The 22,089-nt window shown below is 53.7% G+C and overlaps 2 protein-coding genes across 2 annotated transcripts in view; one reads left to right on the top strand and one right to left on the bottom strand.

Annotated features, from left to right (window-relative positions):
* DOC2B (double C2 domain beta) overlaps positions 1 to 1,958 on the bottom strand; it is a 35,113-nt gene extending 33,155 nt beyond the window's left edge. Inside the window, exon 1 of the mRNA XM_037809383.1 lies at positions 1,419 to 1,958. Coding sequence (XP_037665311.1) covers positions 1,419 to 1,791 — 373 coding nt within the window. The 5' untranslated portion in view covers positions 1,792 to 1,958. The remainder of the gene's footprint in view (positions 1 to 1,418) is intronic.
* A 1,178-nt stretch (positions 1,959 to 3,136) lies between these two features.
* Positions 3,137 to 22,089, top strand: part of LOC119514690 (protein LIAT1-like) — a 189,639-nt gene continuing 170,686 nt past the window's right edge. The window contains exons 1-6 of the mRNA XM_037810474.1: positions 3,137 to 3,174; positions 6,607 to 6,703; positions 8,827 to 9,044; positions 9,154 to 9,257; positions 10,926 to 11,000; positions 11,088 to 11,109. Coding sequence (XP_037666402.1) covers positions 3,137 to 3,174; positions 6,607 to 6,703; positions 8,827 to 9,044; positions 9,154 to 9,257; positions 10,926 to 11,000; positions 11,088 to 11,109 — 554 coding nt within the window. The remainder of the gene's footprint in view (positions 3,175 to 6,606; positions 6,704 to 8,826; positions 9,045 to 9,153; positions 9,258 to 10,925; positions 11,001 to 11,087; positions 11,110 to 22,089) is intronic.

The raw sequence follows: 22,089 nt of genomic DNA, 5'->3' as shown, positions 1-22,089 counted from the left end.
GCACTGACCAGGGGCAGTTTTCCAGGCCTCCTATCCGTGCACAGCTGGCAGTTTCCCCACCTAGGCCCCAGGCTCCCACCCACCACTGCCAATGGGCCCCCTCCGGCCCCTCTTACTGGGACTCCCCAGGTGGGCGATGAGGGGTCTGTGCTGGCAACACCCACACCTTCCCCTTTCCGAGGCACATTTTATGCTCCCGCAGAACTCCAGGCCGCCCCGCCCGGCGGTCCATGTGAGCGCCCAAGCCAGGCACCGCCACCCTCGCGGCGCAGGAGAGGCGACCCGGCGGGCCTTGGTGAAGGCAGCGAGGGACCCTCGCCTCTCGGGTCCACATCCCGTGCCCGTCTGGGGCTGGAGGCTGGTTTTCCTGGTCTGAGAGTGACGCGGCTGGAAGGGCCGGGGGACTTGCGCGCAGCGTCTCCCCACCCCCACCGAGAGCAAACGGATCCCGCCCAGGGGCCGCAATCTCCTCCCGCCTCGGTTTCCCCTTCAGTCCCAGGCAGGGCGGGGCAGGCACCCTCAGGAACGGGAAAAGGCGCCAGGAGTACCCGCCGGCCGGGCCCCGACCACCGGGACCCTGGTGCTTGCCTGCTCCTTGGGGCTCCTGGCTCAGCCCCGGGAGGCGGGGGCGCGGGCCGCGGACCCCCTCTGCCACCGGAAAGCGGGTGTAACAGGTGGGCGAGGTCGGCGGCCCCAGCGAGCGCCGCGGCAGGGTCCAGGGACGCGGGAGGAGGGATCGCCAAGGTTTTTGGAGGGATCGCAAGGTTTTTCCAAAGGACAAGCGGCCCCGCGGGCCTCCTGGTCCTCGGCCGGCGTGCCAGTAAAGCCGCAGTGCTCTGCGGGCCGCCGGGCCCGCCGGGAAGGCTGGCACTGCCCCAGCCCCGGACCCCCTTCTCATCCTGCCCCAGCCCCGGACCCCCTTCTCATCCTGCCTCAGCCCCGGACCCCCTTCTCACCCTGCCTCAGCCCCGACCCTCGGCCGCGAGGCCGACCCGGAGCGGGCTCGCCGGGTGGGGAGCGACCGCGCGGCGGGCAGCAACTGGTGTCTCCCCGGGGCGCAGCTCCGCCCTTCCCGGGAACAAAAGCCGACGCCCGTGCCGGAGCTCCTGGCGGATGGGCCGAGAGGGGGCGCGGCGCGGACTGCCGGGATCCCGGCCCCGGAAATGGGACACCCCCAGGGGGCGCCCCCAAACTTCCCACCGCTCCACTCTGGATGGTGGGAGGTGTCGGGGCTGGGTCTCCCTAGCGCGCGGAGAGCGCGCAGAGCCGGCACGCGGGCCGTGACTGGGCTGGGGGAGGGAGTGTGCCAATGGAAAACCAGGGACGAGAGGGCACCGAGGGGGCGAGCGAGGTCGAGGGAGAGCGCGAGAAACCGAGGGAGGGCGAGGAGCCGAGAAGTCGGCGAGTTGAAAACTTACTGCAGTCGTCGGACTCGTAGCCGTCGGCATCCGGTTCGTCCTCGGGCGGCTTGGCGGGCGGCCGGGACGGGCTGGGGCCGGGGCTGGGGCCTGGGCTGGCGCCATAGGCTCCAAAGAGCTGGTCGACATCCTCGTCGTCGTCGCGGGCGCCGTCGGAGGGACTGCGGCGGCCCGCACTGGCCGCGGCCGGGCGTGCGGGGGCCTCCGGGGGAGCAGCGGCGCGGGGCCCGGTTGCCGGGGGCAGGCCCCGCGGGAAGCGGGGGAAGTAGTCGGAGATCTGCTTGATGGGCCGGATGGGGCCGGGGCACACGTCGATGGCCATATGCTCCTGGATGCTGATGGTCGCCTTCTCCCCGCGCCGCCGGTGGGTCATGCAGGCAGCGCGGCCCCGCCCGGGAGCGGCCCGGCCCGGCGCGGCCCCAGCCCGGGGGCGGCTCAGCAGACCCAGCGGGGCGCGGCGGGGGCTGCGGGCACGGCCGGCGGTGCCCCGGGATGGCCCTGACGCGGCTACTGCCTGCACGGCGGCGGCCGGCGCGAGTGCCAGGGGCCGGCAGGCAGGGGGCGGGCCCAGTCCGCGTCACCTGGTAGCAACCAAGCAGTGTGAGTGAGCGGGCTGCGCGGGCGGGCGCGGAGCGGAGCGAGCGGCGCCACACTCACTGGCACTCACATCGGCGCGCACGCCGGCCCGGGACCCCGCGCGCGCGCACATGGGCGGGCAGGGCCACCGCGCGCCTTCCACTCAGGCACACTCGCAGGGCAAGGGGGAGCGGAGCAGGGACCCGCAGGATGCACACTTGCACATTCCCAAGCATGCCAGGAAAGGCTGGGCTCCGTTCACTCTCACAGGACACACACAGGTGCAAGGACACTCCAAGCACACACAGTGGGTGCAGAGACAATTGGGGGCAGTGTCCATTTGCTCACACCTGCAGGACACACACAAACACATGCACACAGAGAGTTGGTCAAAGATGCTATGAGCATCCTCACCCCCAACACACATACCTAACCAGACACACAAACATACACCGGCAGAAGTGATCAAGGCTGTAAGACACACTTCCCCAAGTCCCCAAACGTGCCTAGCAGGACACGGACACACACACACACACACACACACACACACACACAAATGATGAAGTCTCTTCCTACCCCCAGCAGGACACAGCCATGCTCCCAGGGGTGCGGGACAGGCTGCTCACTTACTAGCAGGCAGGTACATCCTCAGCTGTGCAAGGACATTGCTGGCCCAGTCTGCTCACACTTCCTCTCAGGTCACACACACTCACACACACACACACACACACACACACACCCTGTAACCTCACATCAGTCCCTCACTTGGTCATTGATGGGTTTGAAGGCTCCAGCTCCCTGACCCCCTCCCCAGGACTGCAGTGGGGTCCACTGACAATGCAGATTCCAGGTAGGTGGGAATGTTGGCCAGAGCGGTGGTGGGGAGTGGGGTGAGGGTGGCAGGGCTGGGCAGAGGAGACGAATTAGGCAGAGTTGGACAAACAGGGCGAGGCCTGCCCACCTGTCCAGGCCTCACACATGGCTGGATAACTAAACAAATCCCAGGCAGCTCAGTCTGGCTGCTGTCCGTCTTTCTGGGAACAACAGAGCTTTGTGTGGGAACAGCTGCTGCATAGACAGGTGTGTTCCCAGAATGCCCTGGGAATAGACCGAATTCTGTTTACTCTCTGGCTGCTACCGATATGACAGAGATGCTTGTCTTCTTGGCTGAGTCCGTTCAGTGAGTCTGAATGAGGGGCCCCAAGTGCCATAACCCCTGTGGGGGTGGGGGGTGGGGAGCAGAGAGGAGAGAGAAGGGCTTGCCCCCATCACTTCTGGCTGCATAATTCTGGGCAGGTCATTTGACCTCTCTAAACCTCAGTTTTCTCTTCTGTGAAATGGGGCCGGTTCCAACTTCACAGCGTTGTGGTAAAGTCCCATCTAGCAGAGAGCATGGCAGGTAAGAGGTGCTCAACAGGGTTGGCAAATGATGGAGAACCATGTGCTGCCTCGTGGTAAATTCTGAACTGGGTGGTGACAGTCATTACCCACCTTTGAAAAACCACATTATACTGTGCCAAGAACATTTGCACCTGTCATCTAATTGGTCCCTCACACCCCATGAAATAGGCAGGGGAAACTGTTCCCATTTTGCAGGTGAGAAAATTAAGGCTCGAAAAGAGAGTGACTTGACCAGGGTGACAGCTCAGGTTAGAATGTAATTGTCCTGCAGAGCTCGAGGGGGTCAGAGGGGAGGTGGAAACCTAAGTTAACCCTTGTTCCTCAAAGCTCCTCCTGGGGCTTCTTGGCTAGAGACAACCCAACCGAGGGGGAGGTGGAAGAGGGAAAGAGAGAAGCCTCTTCCAAGAGTCCCGGGGACTATAGTGGGAATGAACGGGTCACAGGGATGCCCTAAAGACAATCTGAGATCCTGGTGGGGATAAATGCAGCTCTCCCAAGAGTCAAAGGCCAGAGGAAGGACAGATGTGCCTATAAGGACAACCTGACACAGTGGGTTTCTCATTTCCAGGAATGCTTTAAGGGATTAGACCTTATGCAGGCAGAGAAGTGACTTTTTCTGCGCCAGAGGTAGCTGCATCACGAAGTGATTACGTAATGATCCAGGGTATTAAAATACTGACACGGACCCATCATTTCATAATTCTTTCACTTGAGGAGCAAGAGGGTGTTGTCATCATTTTACAGATGGGGAAACTGAGGCCTCAGGAAGTCAAATGACTAGCAAAAGGCAAACTGGGGAGCCCCCTGGATATGCTGACCCCTGACTCTGCGCTCTTTTGATGTCAAGGCCATCCCCTCTTTGCTCACTCGGGGTAGGAACAAAAGGAGGGGGCTGACCAGCTCCCTCCTGGCCTTGACCTTCTGTGGGTGTAGCTTCTCAGAGGATCAGCTCACAGCTGGCTCTTGGCTCTGCAGGAGATGGCTCTGGGGAGGGTCTGGCAGAACCAACAATCCAAAGTCTCCAGCCAGTTTCCAAATGTGGGGTGTATGTGCGGCCAACCTCCAGCAGGTGGCGAAGTTGAGGGGCGCTCTGAGGTTTGCAGTGGTCCAGCTGTGAGCCCAGCTCAGACAGAGTGGGGAGCCCCTGGAGGGGTAGAAGCGGTGTTATCTGGGCAGGTGTCCAGTTTCTAGAAAGAGGTTGGACCTGGGAGTCAAATATACCTGGATTCAAATGTCAGCGTCCATCTTCTCCTAACTATGGAGATTAACTTTGAGCAAGTGGCTTAACTTTGGCCTCAGTCTTACTTGTGAAATGGGAATACAAGCCACCTGGTGAGAATGAAATGTGGGGTGGGATCTAACCTGCCTGGCACAGTGCCTGGTGCATCACAAGTGCTCAAGGAATCGTGGTGCCCCTGCCCCTGCCCTCCCGCTGGAAACCACCAGCCTGCACCTGTGCCTGACTCAGTTTCTCTACCAGTGAGGTGCAGGGGGCCACCCTCTCCCTGTCTGCCGTGAGGACCAAATGAGGACTGAGGAGAAAGTGCTTTGAGAAGTCAATGTGTTTGCCCAGACTGGGCAGCCAGCTGGCATGTGTGGGGAGCCTTAAGCAGCTGCATGTGCCCAAACCTCATCCATCATATCACCTTCTGTTCTCCACAGAGGTGGGCGGCTCTGCGGCTCGACTGGCCCCTGGCAAAGTTACGTGGGTAGAGTCTGCCCTTGGTCATGGCCCTCAGGGACCCTGTGTCCTCACTTCTCCCCCACCTGCTTCCCCTGACAGAGTTCTGAGCCACCCTCACCCACCCAGTCACACACCCAGACCCTCTGAAAGGTCCCTGTCCTTTAGGCAGAGGTGTGTTCCTCTAAGGCTGCCCCGGGCACCTGTACTGCCAGCTGTTTATTAACACGGCAGATTCCGGGCCCCTCTCCCACCCACTGACTCCGGCTCGGGGCACACGTCTTAACCAAGCACCCCTGGATGGTATTTATGCACAATAAAGATTGAGAATTGTTGGGTTGGAAGGTGCTAATGGTTTAATACAGTGACTCTCAGCCTGTTTTGCTACCTTCACACTGTTCACATGTGCAATACACAGCCATCGATAACTTCTCAGTATCTAGTGATTCTTAACTGGGGAGGCGATGGCCTGTCTTGAGGGTGGGGAGCAGTGTCGGAATTTCTAGAGCAGCTTGGCAAAGCCCCACTGGGGTGTCCGATACACCCCACTTTGAGTGTTATGACCTCTTTCCTGGCTGAGAATCACCGGTTAAAGCCTTTCTTCCCAGTGGGTGATGTACATTTTACAGGAAATGACCTCTAAAATGTACTTGGCAGATGTCCTCAGTTGGCATCTCTGGCTGGTGTCCGTGTGCTCTGGAAGGAAGGGTGCCCCCTGGCCCTCGCTTAACAAGTGCTCTCGGTTTCTCCCCTTCCGTGATCACTGGAGGTGCGCTTGGCATGCAGTGCAGACTCTGCTCTGTACTGACCGGCATTTCAAGCACAGTTGCTGGATGATGGAGACGGGCCTTCTGGGCTCTTGTCCATCACTTATTCATGGATGAACACTTCCACAAATATTTATTGAGCATCTACGCGGTGACAGATCCCATACTGTGTTCTGCAGGGGGCTCGGTGATGAATGAAGCCCCCTTCTCTTTAGATTCCAGATGACGGATAGTGAAACAGGAAGGAGCCTTAGGAGTGTCCACTCTGGCGGCCCCTGCCTTCCCCTTCTCACACACTGTGCTTGGGCCTGGAAGGCCTGATGGACCACTGACGTAAGCAAACCAATTTAAGTGTTTGCAATATGGCTTTGTGGCTGCTGAGAGGCAAACTTGATATATTAAGTGATATTAAAAAGGCAGCTATTTCAGATAATTTATTATGCACATCCTCATAAACACATTATACTCGTCACAGTACATTTACTAGCACTGGGCCTTACCAGTGGGGGAAAATTAACACTTACCTAATGACGCTGTTTCGCAGATGACAAGTACTCCAGAGCTGCAGGGATGGGTTAAATGACTGGTCTCCTTTCCCTTGGGGGACACCTGCCAACTGTTGGCAGACCACAAGTGTGAGAGCCCCTCACCTCTAGCTTTCCAGATGGGGAAACTGAGGCCTGGAGAGCCGGAGGGCAGGGCCCGAGGCTACCCAGGGCAGAACTGGAATATGCACGCAGGTCTCTTGACCTCTGGCCCCCAGAGCCCCTGGAGACCCCCCAGAGGCTGGGTGGAAGGACATCAGCTCTGTCCCTCTGCACGGACCAAGGTCTGGGCTGCTGGGTGGGAAACAGGCCAAGGTGAGCGGCTCCCCTGCCAGGAGGGACTTAGGCCAGGATCAGGCGGCCTCTGGCAGGGGATCAGATGCCAAGGAGGGATAATGCCGGATCCTCAGGAAGCTCCATAAATAAACTGTGGGAGGAAGGGGGTGTGGCCTGAGACTTGGCGACAGCAGGGGATGAGGCAGGTTCCTCCAAGAGGCCTGGGGACAGCTGGAGCCCAGGGTCTCGGTTCAGGTGGTCTGTAGGCCTGGGGTGAACACCTCAGCATTATAAACAGGTCAGGATGGGCAGGAGTTCTGACTACAATTTTGAAACCCAGCGCCGACAGCTACAAATGTTCCCTCAAACTGCTCTGAATTGATGTTGTTCAGCAGCTATTAACAATGCAAGTGGTGCCTTCTAATTTTAATTCATGTTGCTTTTTAAATTCATAAAATATCTCAGTCATACCAGGAAAAAAAAAAAAGGCCTGGAGTATAATGTAAAGAACACGCTACCCAACAGCCAGCATGAAAATCAGACATTACAAATGCATTTGAAATCCCTGCTAGTGCTCCTCCAGCCCACTGCTCTCCCCAGAGGCAAGTGCTATCTTGAATTTCATAGTTATCACTCCACACATTTATTTTTGCATTTGCTACATGTGTATGCCTCTATAGACAATATATGGTATCATGTTGCATGTTTTAAAACTTTATATAAATGGCATCATGCTATGCACATCCTTATCCAATTTGTTTTTTTTGCTTACCCTTGTCTGTGAGATTTATTCCTGCTGGTGCATGTGGTTATATTTGGCCTCTGGTACCGTATAACACGCCATTATGTTAATACACCATAATTTATTTGTCCTTTTTCTTGTTGATGGACATATAGGTTGATTCCCATGCTTTGCTGTTATAAACATGCTACAAGGGATATTCCTATTTGTCTCCTGCCCTGTGTATGGGAGAGGTTCTGTAGGGTTTCCTGGATGGGGAAATGCTCTCCAAAAGGAATATGTTTCCTCAGCTTGACCAGATAGTGGTAAATGCTCTGCAAAGCGGGCCTAACCATCTCCATCCCCACCAGCCGTGTGGGGGGGAACAGTTCCTCCACATCTTTGTCAACACTTCGTATCACCACACTTTTAAAGTTTTGCTAGCCTGATAGGTGTGAAAGGGTATCTTGTGTTTAATTTGTTCTTCTTGCTAACTAGATGCTATTCCATTTCTGCCACTAAGGGCAGGTGTGTACTATCAAGAGATAAATGTGGCAAATTGAAAATTGAAGAGTTTATAGTAAGGGACTGGTTAAATACATTATGATTCATCCATTCAGTGGAATATTACACAGCCAAGAAAAAGAATGAGGCAGCTCTGTGTGCACCAAAATGGAAGATATATGGATATTTTGATGCATGGAAGGTTTTTTCATCTCTAAGATTTACTGTTAAATAAAAAAGCAAGAGACATCATACAGTGTGCTCTCTTTGTGCCTCTCCCCAGAGGCAAGTGCTATCTTGAATTTCATAATTATCAGTCCACACAGGTCAGGATGGGCAGGAGCTCTAACCACAATTTTGAAACCCCTCAAACGGCTGTGAAAGAATAAATGGGAAACTGATAACAATGGTTCATCTGGAAAGGGAACTGGAAGACAGAGAAACTTTTCTACTCTTTTTTTTTTTTTTATCACATACTTGTTTAACCTGTTAAAAAAAAACCCACAGTAAAAATTTTTAATTGCACCTTTAAAAAATAATTATTATTTGAAATTTTGTCACCTTCTGAACCCTGGGCCCCTGAGGCAGTCCTAATCCTGGCTCCATGGTGGGGATGGTGGTAGCTGGGAGTTAGGACTTTCCACAGGAGGGGACCAGTGACACCCCCCCATCCCCCACCCCCCGTGTCCTCCCACGTGGCAGAGATGCCTGCTTCTGGGCAGGGCTGCAGCCAGCTTCTTCCAGCCCTTGAGGCCTCCCCCATCTCCACCCGCCTGGTAGTCGGGGTGCCCCAGGCAGCTCTGAGCTCCCCTGACCCCCCATGCTTCCTTACTCTGCTAGATTTGCTCTCAGCCCTGTCCCCGTGCCCCAGAGCTTCTTGCTCCGCTGTAGACAAGGCCTCCTAAGCACCTGGCTTCTCCCACCCATTTTGCCCCAGCCTGGCCGTCCTCCATCCCTTGGCAGTGGAGGCCCCCCAAATCCCTTTGAGGCTCCCATCAGCATGCTGCACCCTTGTCCTCGCCGACACAGCCGCTTCACTTCTATGCCGAGCCCCTGCCGCTCACCGTCACTCAGTGGCTTCCTGTCAGCCACCACTCCCGTGGCCATCCCCGACTTCCTAAATAACTTCAACAGTCCACTCTGGGGGGCAGGCGGGTGGGCAGTCAGACCCCAGAATGGGCAGCCCGTCCACAGGGGCAGAGCAGCTTCTTCCCACTGACCCCAGCGAGCGGCCCCAGCCCGCGACCCCTCTCCTGCCCTCCAGCCACCCACCCCGGGCTGCCCAGAACCCACAGGGGTCCCAGGGGCTGAGGAAGAGTTTGAAAACCACTGGTCCCCGGGTGAAGCTCAAACTCCTCAGCCAAGCAGGTGAGACCCCAAACTGGCATCTGCCAACCCCAGTGTTCTAGTTTGCTAATGCTGCGGAATGCAAAACACCAGAGATGGATTGCCTTTTATAAAAAGGGGGTTTATTTGGCCACACAGTTACAGTCTTAAGGCCATAAAGTGTCCAAGGTAATACATCAGCAATTGGGTACCTTCACTGTAGGATGGCCAACGATGTCTGGAAAACCTCTGTTAGCTGGGAAGGCACGTGGCTGGTGTCTGCTCCAAAGTTCTGGTTTCAAAATGGCTTTCTCCCAGGACCATCCTCTCTAGCAAGCTTGCTCCTCTTCAAAACGTCACTCACAGCTGCACTCCCTTCCATCTCTGAGTCAGCACATTTATATGGCTCCACTGATCAAGGCCCACCCTCAATAGGTGGGGCCATGCCTCCATGGAAATATCCCATCAGTTATAGTCCACAGTTGGGTGGGGCGCATCTCCATGCAAACAACCCAATCCAAACATTCCAACTTAATCCCCACTATTATGTCTGCCCCACAAGACTGCATCAAAGAATATGGCTTTTTCTGGGGGACATAATACATTCAAACCGGCACACCCAGTCATTCATGAACCAGTTTCTCAACTGGAACCTGCACTGTTGTTTACTTTACATTTTTCTTTAAAGTGACCCACTTTAAAAATATGCCTTAAATACCTAGGTTAGCTGTGTCCTAACAATAATATCTGTGATGGGAATTGATGGGCTGGTTACATTTCTCTACTACACATTGAAATAGACACATCATTATTACAGCAAAATATTTTGTATTAAATAAATGAAGTTGAGTAACTTGCCCAGGTCTCACACCTCGAGAGGAGCACTTTGAACCCAGGCACACTGGAACCAGAATCCATCACCCCATACCAGCCCTGATGTGCTTAACCCTGTCACCCCTGGGCTGTGACGATTATCTGTCCCTCCCTGCCCCCCCATGGACAGGACGACTTTGCCAAACACATTTGGGCTGAAGGTGACAGAGCACGGCCCTTCACAGGTGTGTTCGAGAGGCTCAAGCTTAGCTGGGGTTGGGTTAACATCCACGATGGTACCTGCCAGCTCTGGGCTAGTCTGTCCTCCTCCCCGGGCAGGACAAATACCCGGAGGTCCCATGCTCTCCCCCAGCCTTTCTCACAGGGCCCAGGGTCTGGGGCAGGTTAGCAGCGAGGCAGCCCCGGCCTCCCCTGTCCCACCTGCTGGGTCCCCGACCCCCTTCTACGTGGCCCCCACCAGCGTGGAAGCTTCTGTCCTGAAACCTGAAGCTGAGAAAGTATCAACCCAGCTAAGGGGGCAACACACGCTGCGGCCCAGGGTGGGAAAGAGTGTGGTGTGTTTGCAGAACTGCTGTGGTTGAGTCTGGCTGGAGCTCTGGGAGTGAACCGGGGGCCTCGGGAGCAGACGGTGGAGGCCCACGGCCCCTGACTGAGCATGCCCCCTGGGTGTGTGTGTGGGGGGGTCCATCACACACACCCAGGTCCCACAGGCTCATGCCTCCTGTGTGAGTGTGGGAGTGCTTTGCTGGGTCTGTATTTAGAGTCAAAGATTTGGGGCCAAGGGTCCTTACTGCTCATGCAGCTTCATGCCCCACTCAGGGGCCCAGGGCCCGGGCACGCATGCTGTGCCGCCTCCCCTGCCTCCCCTCTGCCCAGACCGCCTGCCGGGGCTGTCCTCACCCCACCGGGACCATCTGGCACACTCCTGTGCTGCCTCAACTGCCCCCTCAGGTGTGCCTCCTCTGGGGAGCCCCTCAGGCCCCGGCCCAGCCTGAGCTGCCGTCAATGGGCTTTTCACACTTTTTGTGATCCTTGTAGAAGTGTCCGTATCCCCTACAATGTGAGCTTCTTGAGGATCTAAGTGGATTTTTCCATCTTCGTGGCCCTCCAGCTATGACAGGACTTTGAACCCCCTGGGAGATTCCCAGTCCCCCACCCCAGCAAGTTCCATCACTGGGCCCAGGGTGGGGTGGGGGTTGGGGGGCGGGGGTAAGGATTAGGGGTAGGAGGAGAAGGGGGTGGGGGTTGGGGTGGCCTCGGAATCGGTGGCCCCAGGGCTCTGAAGCTGAAAGGCAAGAGGGCTTGGACCAGCACAGCATATCTCTGAAGATGGAACCGAGGCCCAGAGAGGTGACGTGAGTCTCCAAGGTCACACAGCAACTTTGGGGCTAGGGCTGGGCCAGGGCTCCTGGCCCTGTGCCTCCCCCCGTCCAGGGACAAGGAGGGCGGTGCTGCCCTTCCGTGCCGTCTGGGATTCTCCGGGCGCGGCCTTGGGCTCAGGCTGAAGCCCACCCCAGTGAGGCCGGCAGGGTCACTGTTCCTGAGCCTGCTCTCCACCCGCCTGAACCTCCACCCCCACCCCCACCCACAGGCCTTGGTAGACGCTACTTGGCCATGAGGAGGGATCCAGGTCACGACCTTTGTCCCCTCCCTCTCACACACCTGCCTAGGCCCAGTGACCTTTCTACTCCTTACCAACTGTTTTTTTTTTTTTTTAATTATTTCACAGGAAATTTTAATACACAAAAGTACAGAGAATAACCTAACAAACCCCAAAATGTACCCACCAAAATTAACATTTTCATTTTCTTATTTTTAGAGTTTTTTCTAACTTTAAAACATTGTGAACAGAAATTTGCATAAGCATAGAAGCAGAGTATGATGAATAGTTATAAAGCAAACACCCAAGTCGTGAAATAGACAATTGCCAGCTCCCCCTTCCCAAACCCCCTGAGACATGTCCCTCTCAATCACGCACTCACCCTTGCCCCATTATAGTCTTATTTTATGATAATTACTTCTTAGCTTTCCTGATCTTTAAAAAATATAAATAAAATAAAATTTTACAGTTAAAAAATTCCCTTCCTAAGTTCCAATACCACCCCAGGGAACAGGCCCAATTATGAAGCTGATGTATATATCATCCCAGGCTGTGTTTTGATATTTTTAGTACATATATTTGTATTTGAGAAGTGTTTTATAGAGTTTAAAACTTTTCAGTACTGTATATATCATTCTGCAACTTGCTTTTTTATTCAACTCTAAATGCTTTTTTAAAATACAGCTTTATTGAGTTATAATTTGTGTACCATAAAATTCACCCATTTCAAGGGCACAATTTAATGATCTTGAGTGAATTAACAGAGTTTGTGCAACCCTCAGCACAACCCAATTTTAGAATATTTTATTCCTCCCCAAAAGTCTAAATGCTTTTTGTTTTCTCTTTTTGGAATGCTTTTGGATGTGCATTTTTAATAGCTGCTCCTTACAAAGCTCCTACTATGTGCCAGCTCCTGTTCTGAGGGCATTATGTAGGTCCCCGTTTAATCCCCACGGCAGCTCCAGAAGACGGACGCGTGTCAGAGATGACAACTCAGAGACCCAGAGGTGGGACGTTCCCAGGGCCCACCCGGCGCTGACAGAGCCGCTGCAAACCAGCCGTGTGCCCTGAGGGCCCGGAACTCAGCAGTTCCCGAAATCCATGCCTTCTACCTGCTGTGTGTTGTGTGAGGTAAGGATTTTTAATTCCACATACGGATGAAGAAACAAGCTCAGAGAGGCTAAGTGACTTGTCAACATCACTGGGCGGGAAGTGGCAGAGCTGGGATTTGGGCCTGTGTCTGTGTGACTCCAAGCCTGCCTCTTTCTATTGTCCTGTGCGGCCTTTCTACTGTCATTTCAGAAAAGGAGAAAAGGGAGAGGAAGGAGGGAGGTGGGTGGAAAGGAAGAGAGGGAAAAGTCAGAACAGACTTTTAAATTACATATCCACACATGCAAGGCATGCGCACACATGCAATAGATGCATACACACAGGTGCACACACACTAGCACACGCCTACACACATGCACACACACTCACAGGTGCACACACATTCACAAACATGAACAAATGAACAAATGCACATGCATTCATACGCACACATGCACAGGTGCATATACCTGCACAGGTGCATAGACACAGATGCACAGGTCACATGGACACACATGTGCACACACAATTGTACACATGCATAGCTGTAAAGATGCTCACCTGACCAAATGTCAGTGTTCAGAGGCTCTTGTTGCTCAGGGTAAAGAGAATGCCAGTGTGTGTGGCAGGAGGTGGCCCCTCAGGGTCCACAGCACCCTTCAGCCTTGTGGGAACCCTTGGTAAAAGGCTCTGTCAGGGTCCAGGCCTGGGCAGTGCTCCGTCAGGGGCAGGGCCCTCCCTGGAGGACACACCTGCCAGCGGGAGGGCTGGGCCTTGGGCCCCACAAACCCCTCTTCTGCCCAAATGTCCACCGAGAGCCTTTGCTAAATAAAGTTTTGGCACCGGGAAATGGCTGGGCCTGATCTCCAGGGACTTCCCGGTGCTGCTGGAGTCCCAGGGCCGGCTGGGGCCTGTGTTGCCAGGAGTCAGACCCCAGCATTCCTTCTCTCTGGCTTGGATGCTTCCTGTCCCTAAAGGCATTTCCTGTCCCTGGACTCATTTGAACCCACACAGACCTGCAAGGGGCTGTGAGAATCTCATTTAAAAAGCAGCAGCTTCCACTTCTGGGTATATACCCCAAAGAATTGAAAGAAAGGACTCAAACAGACGTTTGTCTACCAATGTTCACAGCAGCATTATTCACAATAACTAAAAGATGGGTGCAACCCAAGTGCCCGTTACAGATGAGTGGATAAACAAAATGTGGTACGTGCATAACAATGAAATATTATTCAGCCATAAAAAGGAATGATGTTCATGTGACAACATGGTTGAAGCATGATGACATCATGTTGAGTGAAATAAGCCAGACACAAAAGGATTGATATTGTATGATTTCATTTATGAGAAATACCTAGAATAGGCAAATTCATAGAGACAGAAAGTAGAATAGTGGTTACCAGGGGTTGGGGGAAGGAGGAATAGGGAGTTAATGCTAAATGTGTGCAGAGTTTCTGTTTGGGGTGATGAAAAAGTATTGATAATGGATGGTGGTGATAATAGCACAATGTTGTGGTTGTAAATAATGTGCATGTGCAAGTGGTTAAAATGGGAAATTTCATATTGCACATATGCTATCTCAGTTTTAAAAAGCAACAGCACACATTTCACGAGCCCACACCATGTGCCCGACACATTGCCTCACCATGCATCCAGGAGGTGGGCATAATGACCATTGCCATTTTATAGATGGGGAAACCGAGGCACGTGGGTCTTCTGCAAGGCCCTTCTAACAAGAGGTGGGCTCAGAATTCAAAGCCAGGTTGTGTGTCTGCACAACCTGGACCCTTAACTGAGGCTTACTCAGCCCCAGCCTGAGTCACAGCAAAGCTGGGGCCCGAGCCTGGAACCCAGGAATCCAGGTGTCCAACCCCCAGGCCTTGGGCCAGCTCAGTGGTTTGCAGAATTTGGGAAGCTGACAGGTTCCTGAGGAAGTTTTTACTCGTCTGTGGCAAAAAGGAAAAAGCACAAAAGGACAATGTAGTACATTTTTCATAAAGTTAAATTCCCTTACTTAAAAAAACAGACGGCCTTTCTCTCTGAGATTTTTCTCCCATTCGTTTCTGAAATGAGGGTGATATTATACAATGTTTATGATTTTATATTTTTACTTGACAAGATAAAATTGCAAGCAGCTCTATGCCAGCCCCCAAATCTGGGGGAAATTTTTTAAAGTTTGGACCTCTTAGAACTCCTTTTTCTTTTGTATCTGTCCTACCCCAATTTCATATTCATATTTTCCAGAACAAGCTAGTTGAGGGAATCCTACTCAGGATGTTTGAAATCTTAATGCCACCAGCTCAAACTTTAGATTGGGTTAACAACAAAATACAGGGAAACTTTTTTTTTTTTTTAATCCAGGAAACTTCAAGGCAGCTTCAACCCCATGAACTCAGCCAATTCCTGGAAGGGAAGGAATCAAAGGCCTTCGAATAGTAAAAAAATGTCTGTATAAGGGAGCTCAGCTAGGAGCTGAGCCAGAGGCAAGCTTTGGCCTTAATGAGAATCAAGAACAATGATTTGGTAAAGGTTGTTTATCTCCTTTCTGCCAGCACCACTCCCTGAGAGCAGTGGCAGCAGATTCAAAGGAAGGCTGGGAGCTGCTGGCTGGGGCTGCTCTGTTAATGAAACCATTTAGGGAGAAGGCAGTAGCCCCGATACCCTGGGACCATTTAATGTGGGAGCAAAGAGGGTCTCCTAACTTCCACAGCGTCCTGCATGATCCAGAAAAGTTCACAAGACACTTATATGTTGATCTGGGAAAAGTGTGCTCCTAACGCATCTTAGAAAGATTTCTATCTAACTGGCTGAAAAAAGCAAACATAAAACCAGAACAAAACCCAACAGGTAAAGGAAGGGATCAACTTCAGTCAACTGGAAGGCTCAGAGGGACTGTGCCTTGGCTGGGTGGGAGGTGGGGGTCAGAGTGGGCCCCCCAGAATTAGCATTGTGGTGAACCAGCAGGAGCTCACTTCCTGGGGCCGGCCTGGTACCCCAGATGGCCCCAGAGTCGTGTTCTTGTATCCATTCGCTTCTTCCTGCGCCCGGTTCCCATCACCCCCTGCCACCTGGTAGCCGTTCTGTGTCCCCTCTGATTATAGGGTGTTGGCACAGCCAGAAAGTGTGGGTGAACTGAGGCAGCCCAACAATTATCATTCGCTGCCCTTATCACAAGTAGATGTTCTGAGCACGTTTCACGTAATTCTCACTACTGTTATCTTCCAGAGACTGTCTCAGAGAGGTTAAGTTACTTGCCTAAGGCCACACAGCGGATGGGTGCCAAACTGAGAAGAGAAAGCAGATTTCTCTGACTCCAGGGCTCCGTTTTCTGCCATTGACTCCCCAGCCTCTTCAGCCAGCGGGTGACGGCTCCTGCTGCCTTATGCTCCTGGGGAGGACAGGCCTGCTCCCAGGCCAGCCGTGCTCCCAGCCTGGGATTAACCTCACACTCCCTTGCACCCCCAGGGCTGCACTGATAAGGGAGGACAAAATGCTTTCATTTTTCTTTCCCCAGATACCAGCTCTGACACCTCCAATTTCCACTGCGATCACAGTGTTTTCTGAGTCAAGCAGGGTATAAGGGAAATCACTCTTTTCCTGGAATAATTTATCATCTTGTTATTTCCATTAGCTGACCCTATTCAAGCCTATTCCATGCTGAGTTGTTTGAATTCCCAGCTAGGAAATCCCCAGGCTGGGCAAAACACTGCTTCCTGTTCTAGCTGCTGATGAGGACTTAGAGGGGAGGGGACAGCCGGGGCCGAGGCCAGAAACCAGGGCAGGAAGGAGGGGGCGTTTTTGTTTCTTCTGCATCCAGAGTGGGGTGTGTGGTGAGCTCTGCAGGGTTCTGCCATGCTGATGGGTGAGGGTAGCAGGGGACTGCTGGGACTGGGGGCCCAGGGAAGGCAAAGCCATTGGCAGGAAAGGGGAGGGGGCAGAATTTGGAAGGGGGACACAGGGACTGGGCCAGGGCACAGAGTAAGGGTGCTTGAGGGTGCCTGCTAAGTGTCCTCAGGAGACCGTGTAGACAAGCCTTGAGCTTATGAGCCTGTGCCTTGGGTTCAAATCCTTGCTCTGCCATTTGCCAGCTGTGTTGTCCTGGGCAAGCTGCTTAACCTCTCCCAGCCTCAGTTCATCTTTGAAGTGGGGAGATGGTGTCCACCCCCCAGTGTGGTTGTGAGGATTAACTGAGGGGGGGTGTGTGATGAACTGAGCCCAGTGCCCAGCCTGTGGTACGTGTGGCCCAGATGTCAGCTGTTTAGGGTGACAAACTCATCCTGGTTTGCTCAGGAAACTTTGGCTTTAGCGCTGAAAGATCTACATCCTGAAAAGCCCCTCAATTCAGGGAAAACCAGGACACTTGCTCACGCTGGCTGTGGTCTTGGGCTCCCCAGATCCAGGAAAGGTGCCTTGAGAGCCTCCTTCCATGTCCTGGAGGCATCCCAAGCCCTTGCTAAGGTTTCTGCAGAATCCTGGGGCTTCTGTTCTCACGTCATCTCTGGCTGTGAGGGCGTCTCTGGCTGCGGGGATTCCACGCTGCAGGGTGGGTCGCGTCACCATTTACAGGTGGTTTGTGCACCACTTGGGCTCGGATGTGAAGATAGTTCCCAATCCGTTTCCACAAGGCACCTGCGTGTGTAGGAGACATTGTGAACTTTGAGGGTGGGATGGAGCGGGGCTCCTTTCACCCCAATGCAAAGAGCCCCAAATGGAACCCTCGGGGGGCTGTGGAGCCATGAGGGACTGGGGGCCCCGCACAGGCATCCCCTGCCTCAGCCCTTCCCTCTGCCTTCCCTTCCTAACTCTAAATTCCCCCAGTGCTTAGTGTTTCATCTAGCTCCTTTTGTGGCATTGGCTCCAGTTGGAACATGTTCTCAGGATCATCCACAATCAGCTTTCAAAAGTATTTCTCGAAACAAACACTTCCCTCCCTAAGAGGACTTGCAGGCCAAGCTTCAGGTAACAGCAGGCGTGACCCTCGCGGGGCTTGGTTGGGTTATCTGGCGAGACTACGAGGCCCTAAGAGTTGGGGAAGGCTGCATTTGGGATCTGCTCCAGGCTCTCAGCGCCCATCCCTAGCTTGTTCAGAGGGGGATGGTTCTAGGCCCCCATTTTATGGCCCAGCTCCATTTCTGGGCTCAATTCTCAGATTCCGCAGCTGACACTGCAGGGGTATACGAAGGCCGCCTCGCTGTTTTACCCTTTGTGGGGCTGGTGCACCAGGCTTGCTCTCTCCCCGCAGCCTAGGCCAGGGCTTTTGATCCAGTCTCTTATTTAACAGGGAAACTGATGTGAGAATTAGATTAAGCTTAGCTTTCATATAGGGTGGGGGCAGCTCAGGGGAATGGCAGAGGGTCAAGAAGCCAAGCTATAATCGGTGGCTGGTCCTCCTGTTTATCTGCCCACTGTCCTTGCAAGGTGGAGACTTGGGGGTGGTGGGTAGAGTTTCCTAAAATAGCTTCATAAGTTGCTACCAAACTAGCTCAGACTGGCCCTGCAGTTAAAGAACAAAGGGGGGTGGAGACTTGTTTCAAATGTTCCAAGTTTGCTCAAGAGGCTTTTTTTTCAAATGTTTCCAATTTGGGCAGGGTGCATGTTTCAAATTTGCAGGGGCTAGTTAGGCTTGTTGAATAGAATGTAGCCTCTGGAGTATCCAGCCACTGGAGAAACAGGGGAGGGACTTGCGGTTAGGCCTAGGGAATAAACACCGCTGGGTCTATTTTTCTGTACGCCAACCCCCCACATGTTGGTTGGGTGCCCGTTCTTGCAAGATCATGAATAAATTATTTTATTCTCCACAATCGGGTGAGCGTTTATTCCTTTTAGGAATAGTGCTGGTTTCTCACACTGAGCCCCAGGCTGCCGAGGCAGCCTGTCCCACTCATATGGCCTGGAAGCAGCAAAGGAGAGTGCTGCTCCAGTGCACTGGAGTCATGTATTTTGAAATACTTCTGTGTGAATGAGTTTGAGTAAATTCTGATCTGCATGCACATTCAGGGCAGGCTGATTAACATGTGAGCTAAACCAATTAATCCTCATCTGCAAAACGACTTTAGGGTTGCTTTATCAGTAAGTTAGCAGTGCTCCTGATGGGTGGAGTTTGTGGGGCTTAAGTGCGGTCAGGAGGCCTTGTGGGGGTTGCTAAGGCTTACCCCACCCCACCAGGAGCCCCTAGCAATGGCCCAGCCCAAGAGTGACCAGGTGGGTGGGGCTCTCCCGGGCAGTAGGCAGCTGCCACTATGCCAAAGGGCACACAGACCAGAACTTTCACTCCCTCCACCCAGGCAGCAGCAGCTTGTATGTGTGGATCAGTGTCCTAAAGGACATCTGAGAAGATGTACAGATGGACAGAAGGATGGAATGCTGTCCTAATGGGCAGATGGATGGATGGATGATTGGTAACACTCCCAGGTCCAGGACTCCAGTACACTGGAGGCCTGGCTTGGGCTCCAGGCAGGGTGTTACCTGAGGCCCAGAAGGCTGGGTTCTTAACAGCTGGGGTTTGCTCCAAGATTGGCTCCTCATGTGGACTGGGCCTTTTGGCTTGAGAAGCAGCCTCTTGGGAGAGGCCCTGCCAAGTGAGGATGGGAACCCCACTCCAAAGGCTTGCCTTCAGGGACTGGGATTCAGGGACACGAGAGGATGCTGGAGTGGATCAAGGAGGTCAGCCAGAGGCTTTCTGGGAAACTGTCTTCAAACTAGGGTCCCAGGTACAAATCCCATTACAGTTCTCAGGGAGACTTTCAGCTGCTTTGAATTGCGTGAGCTCCAGGCAGGGGTCCCGAGGGCTTGTGGAAAGCATGGGTTGGGGCTCCTGATCTGCTGGCCTTTCTCTAGGGATGGGAGAGCAGCTGAGTCCTGGACTTGGGAGTGTTACCAATCATCCCATCCATCCATCCATACATTAGGACAGCATTCCATCCTTCTGTTCATCTGTACATCTTCTCAGATGTCCTTTAGTACACTGGTCTACACATACTATCCATCCACCTATCTCTCCATCCAACACTTCATCAGTCCATCTGTCCATCCGACCATCCGTCCATCCGACCATCTGTCCATCCATCCATCCATCCATCCATCCATCCATCCCCCATCTACCTATTCACCCTCATTACCCACCCACCCACTCATCCATCCATCCATCCATCCATCCATCCATCCATCCAGGCACTGTTTCTTAACCAGGGATTCAAAGATGAATAAGTCATGGCTTCTGCCTTTAAGAAGCTAACAGGAAATAGAGAACTGCCATATCACATCCAAGAGAAGCAGAGCCCGGGCAGGGGGTGTAGGGGGCTAATCTGAGCAGACCCCTGCCTGGGGGGGCAGGGCGATACCACCAGCTGTAGGTGCCTTTTTCCCCTTTGAAAGGCTGGGCCGAGATGTGGGGGAGCTGGCAGTCAGGAAGGAGGGGGTGAAGGAGTGAGAGGCTTCACTTGTCAGCTGCTCAGCAGGTACAGTTAGACTTAAAATGTCCCCAAAGAACATCTGCGGAGAGGCAGGGGGTGAGCATGTTGAATTATTTCCCTGGTAATTGGCACTGAAGATGCTGCAGACATCCCGGGGTCTGCATCAAAGGGCTCAGAGCTGAGGCCTGTCTCAGCAAAGAGGATGCAAAGGCAGCTTGTAGGTGGCTCCCGGGGCTCTCTGAGCAACCACCCTCCCCTCCCCTCCCCTTCTGCTTGCCCTCACTCCATCCGGCTCCACTTCTTTATGGTGCGGACAGGGGCGACCATGTTCTCTTTTGCTTTCAGCACATGAGGCTTGGGGTGGTGGGGGTGGGTGTGTGTGTGGGGGTCAGAGCCCTGCCTGGATGCAGGACTGAAGGGAAGGGGCGAGCACACTGGAGTGCTGAGCCCCTTCTCTGCAGGGGATGCCAGGATTTAGTTTTGGCAGGGCCTCTGCAAAGGTTCTGAGTACAGGGCCTGGTGGGCTCCTTCTGCCCAAATGGTCTGCTCAAGGCCAGTGCCAGGTTTTCCTTTGGTCTCATCCCTCCATCCGTCTTCTGCTGAACAGCCTTTGCCAGCACTCCAATGAGCAATTAGAGCCAACTGGTCAGACACATTTTGTAAACAGCCAAGTCTTCCTGTGTTTGTGTATATTAGTGCGTGCTTGTGCATGCAGGTGCATGTTTGTTTATGTGTGTGAGTGGGCGTGTGCACGTGTGCATGTATGCATATGTACATGTGTGTGCACTTGTGTCCATCTCCCCTGGCAAGGGCCTCTTCCGTCACATTTCTGGCTGGTCCCTGGGTACCCCTCCAACAGCCGGGCATTCTATCTGGTCACCCTATGCTGCAGGCCACTTCTCCTCCCTAGCAGACCAGGGTCAGGGGCGGGTGCCTCCTGGGTGGAGGATCCACACCGGCCGGTTCCCCGCCAGTCTCTTCCTGCTTCCTGCTGTGGCACCCAACATGGAGAACTCAAGGAGGAACCCTATGTAGGAAGTAAGGGTAGGGATGGGCCCCAAACTGCTCCCTGGGACTTCCCATCAGCCCCCCAGGGAGCTCTGGGGAACACAATTAGAAAACCCTCCACTGAGTCCCATTTTCTCATCTTCCATGTGGATGGGGCCAAGGCCAAGCCTTCATTCCCACAGAGGGCTGTGCCAGGACAGGAAAGCTACACAATCTGCAGGGCACAGTGCAAAATGCAAACGTGGGGTTCCCTGCTCAAATTTATTAAGAATTTGAAGATGGCAACAGCAGAGCAGCTGTCTGTGCTTGGGGTATGCATGCCTGGGGCCCTGTGCACAGTCCAGGTACATGCCCCTGGGGCCAGCAGGGTGCTGGCCATCCCATTGGGGGGCTCAGCTAAAGCTCTGCCCTTCCTCTTGAGGGGAGCCATGGGGGGCGGGAAGGGGCAAGTGCTGGGGCTGGGGAAGAGACATGGAGGACAGCATCATGCTCTAGAAAGAAAGGCAGGTGCTCATGGGCAGATGGATGATCGTGGGGGCTCGTGAGACATGGTGGGGATGCAGTGAATTGCAGCATCAGGGGCACGTTCAGGAGTGCAGCTCCCACCTCCCTCTGAGGAGCTGGAGGAGGTCAGTGTGGGTACCAAAGGCCCAGAGAGAACACATGATCAATGGAAGCTCCTGGAAACCTTCTAAGCCAATTCCACCCCTGTGGACCTGCCCACAGGGGACCTGAAAAAATAACAGCTTCACTCAACCCGCCCGCACTGTCCCACTTGGGGGCAATTCACATCAGCACATCCTGACCTCGGCCATACTGGGCCCCAGACTCCAGATAATTTCCAACACAGGAGGCAAAACCTCTGTGCAGTGACTGAGCTTTATTTTCATTTGTTACATTAACATGGGAGGACAAGGGGCTGGTTCTTCCC

Source organism: Choloepus didactylus, chromosome 18, assembly GCF_015220235.1.
Source record: "Choloepus didactylus isolate mChoDid1 chromosome 18, mChoDid1.pri, whole genome shotgun sequence".
Taxonomy (NCBI): Eukaryota; Metazoa; Chordata; class Mammalia; order Pilosa; family Megalonychidae; genus Choloepus; species Choloepus didactylus.
This window is presented reverse-complemented; position numbering and strand designations above follow the sequence as displayed.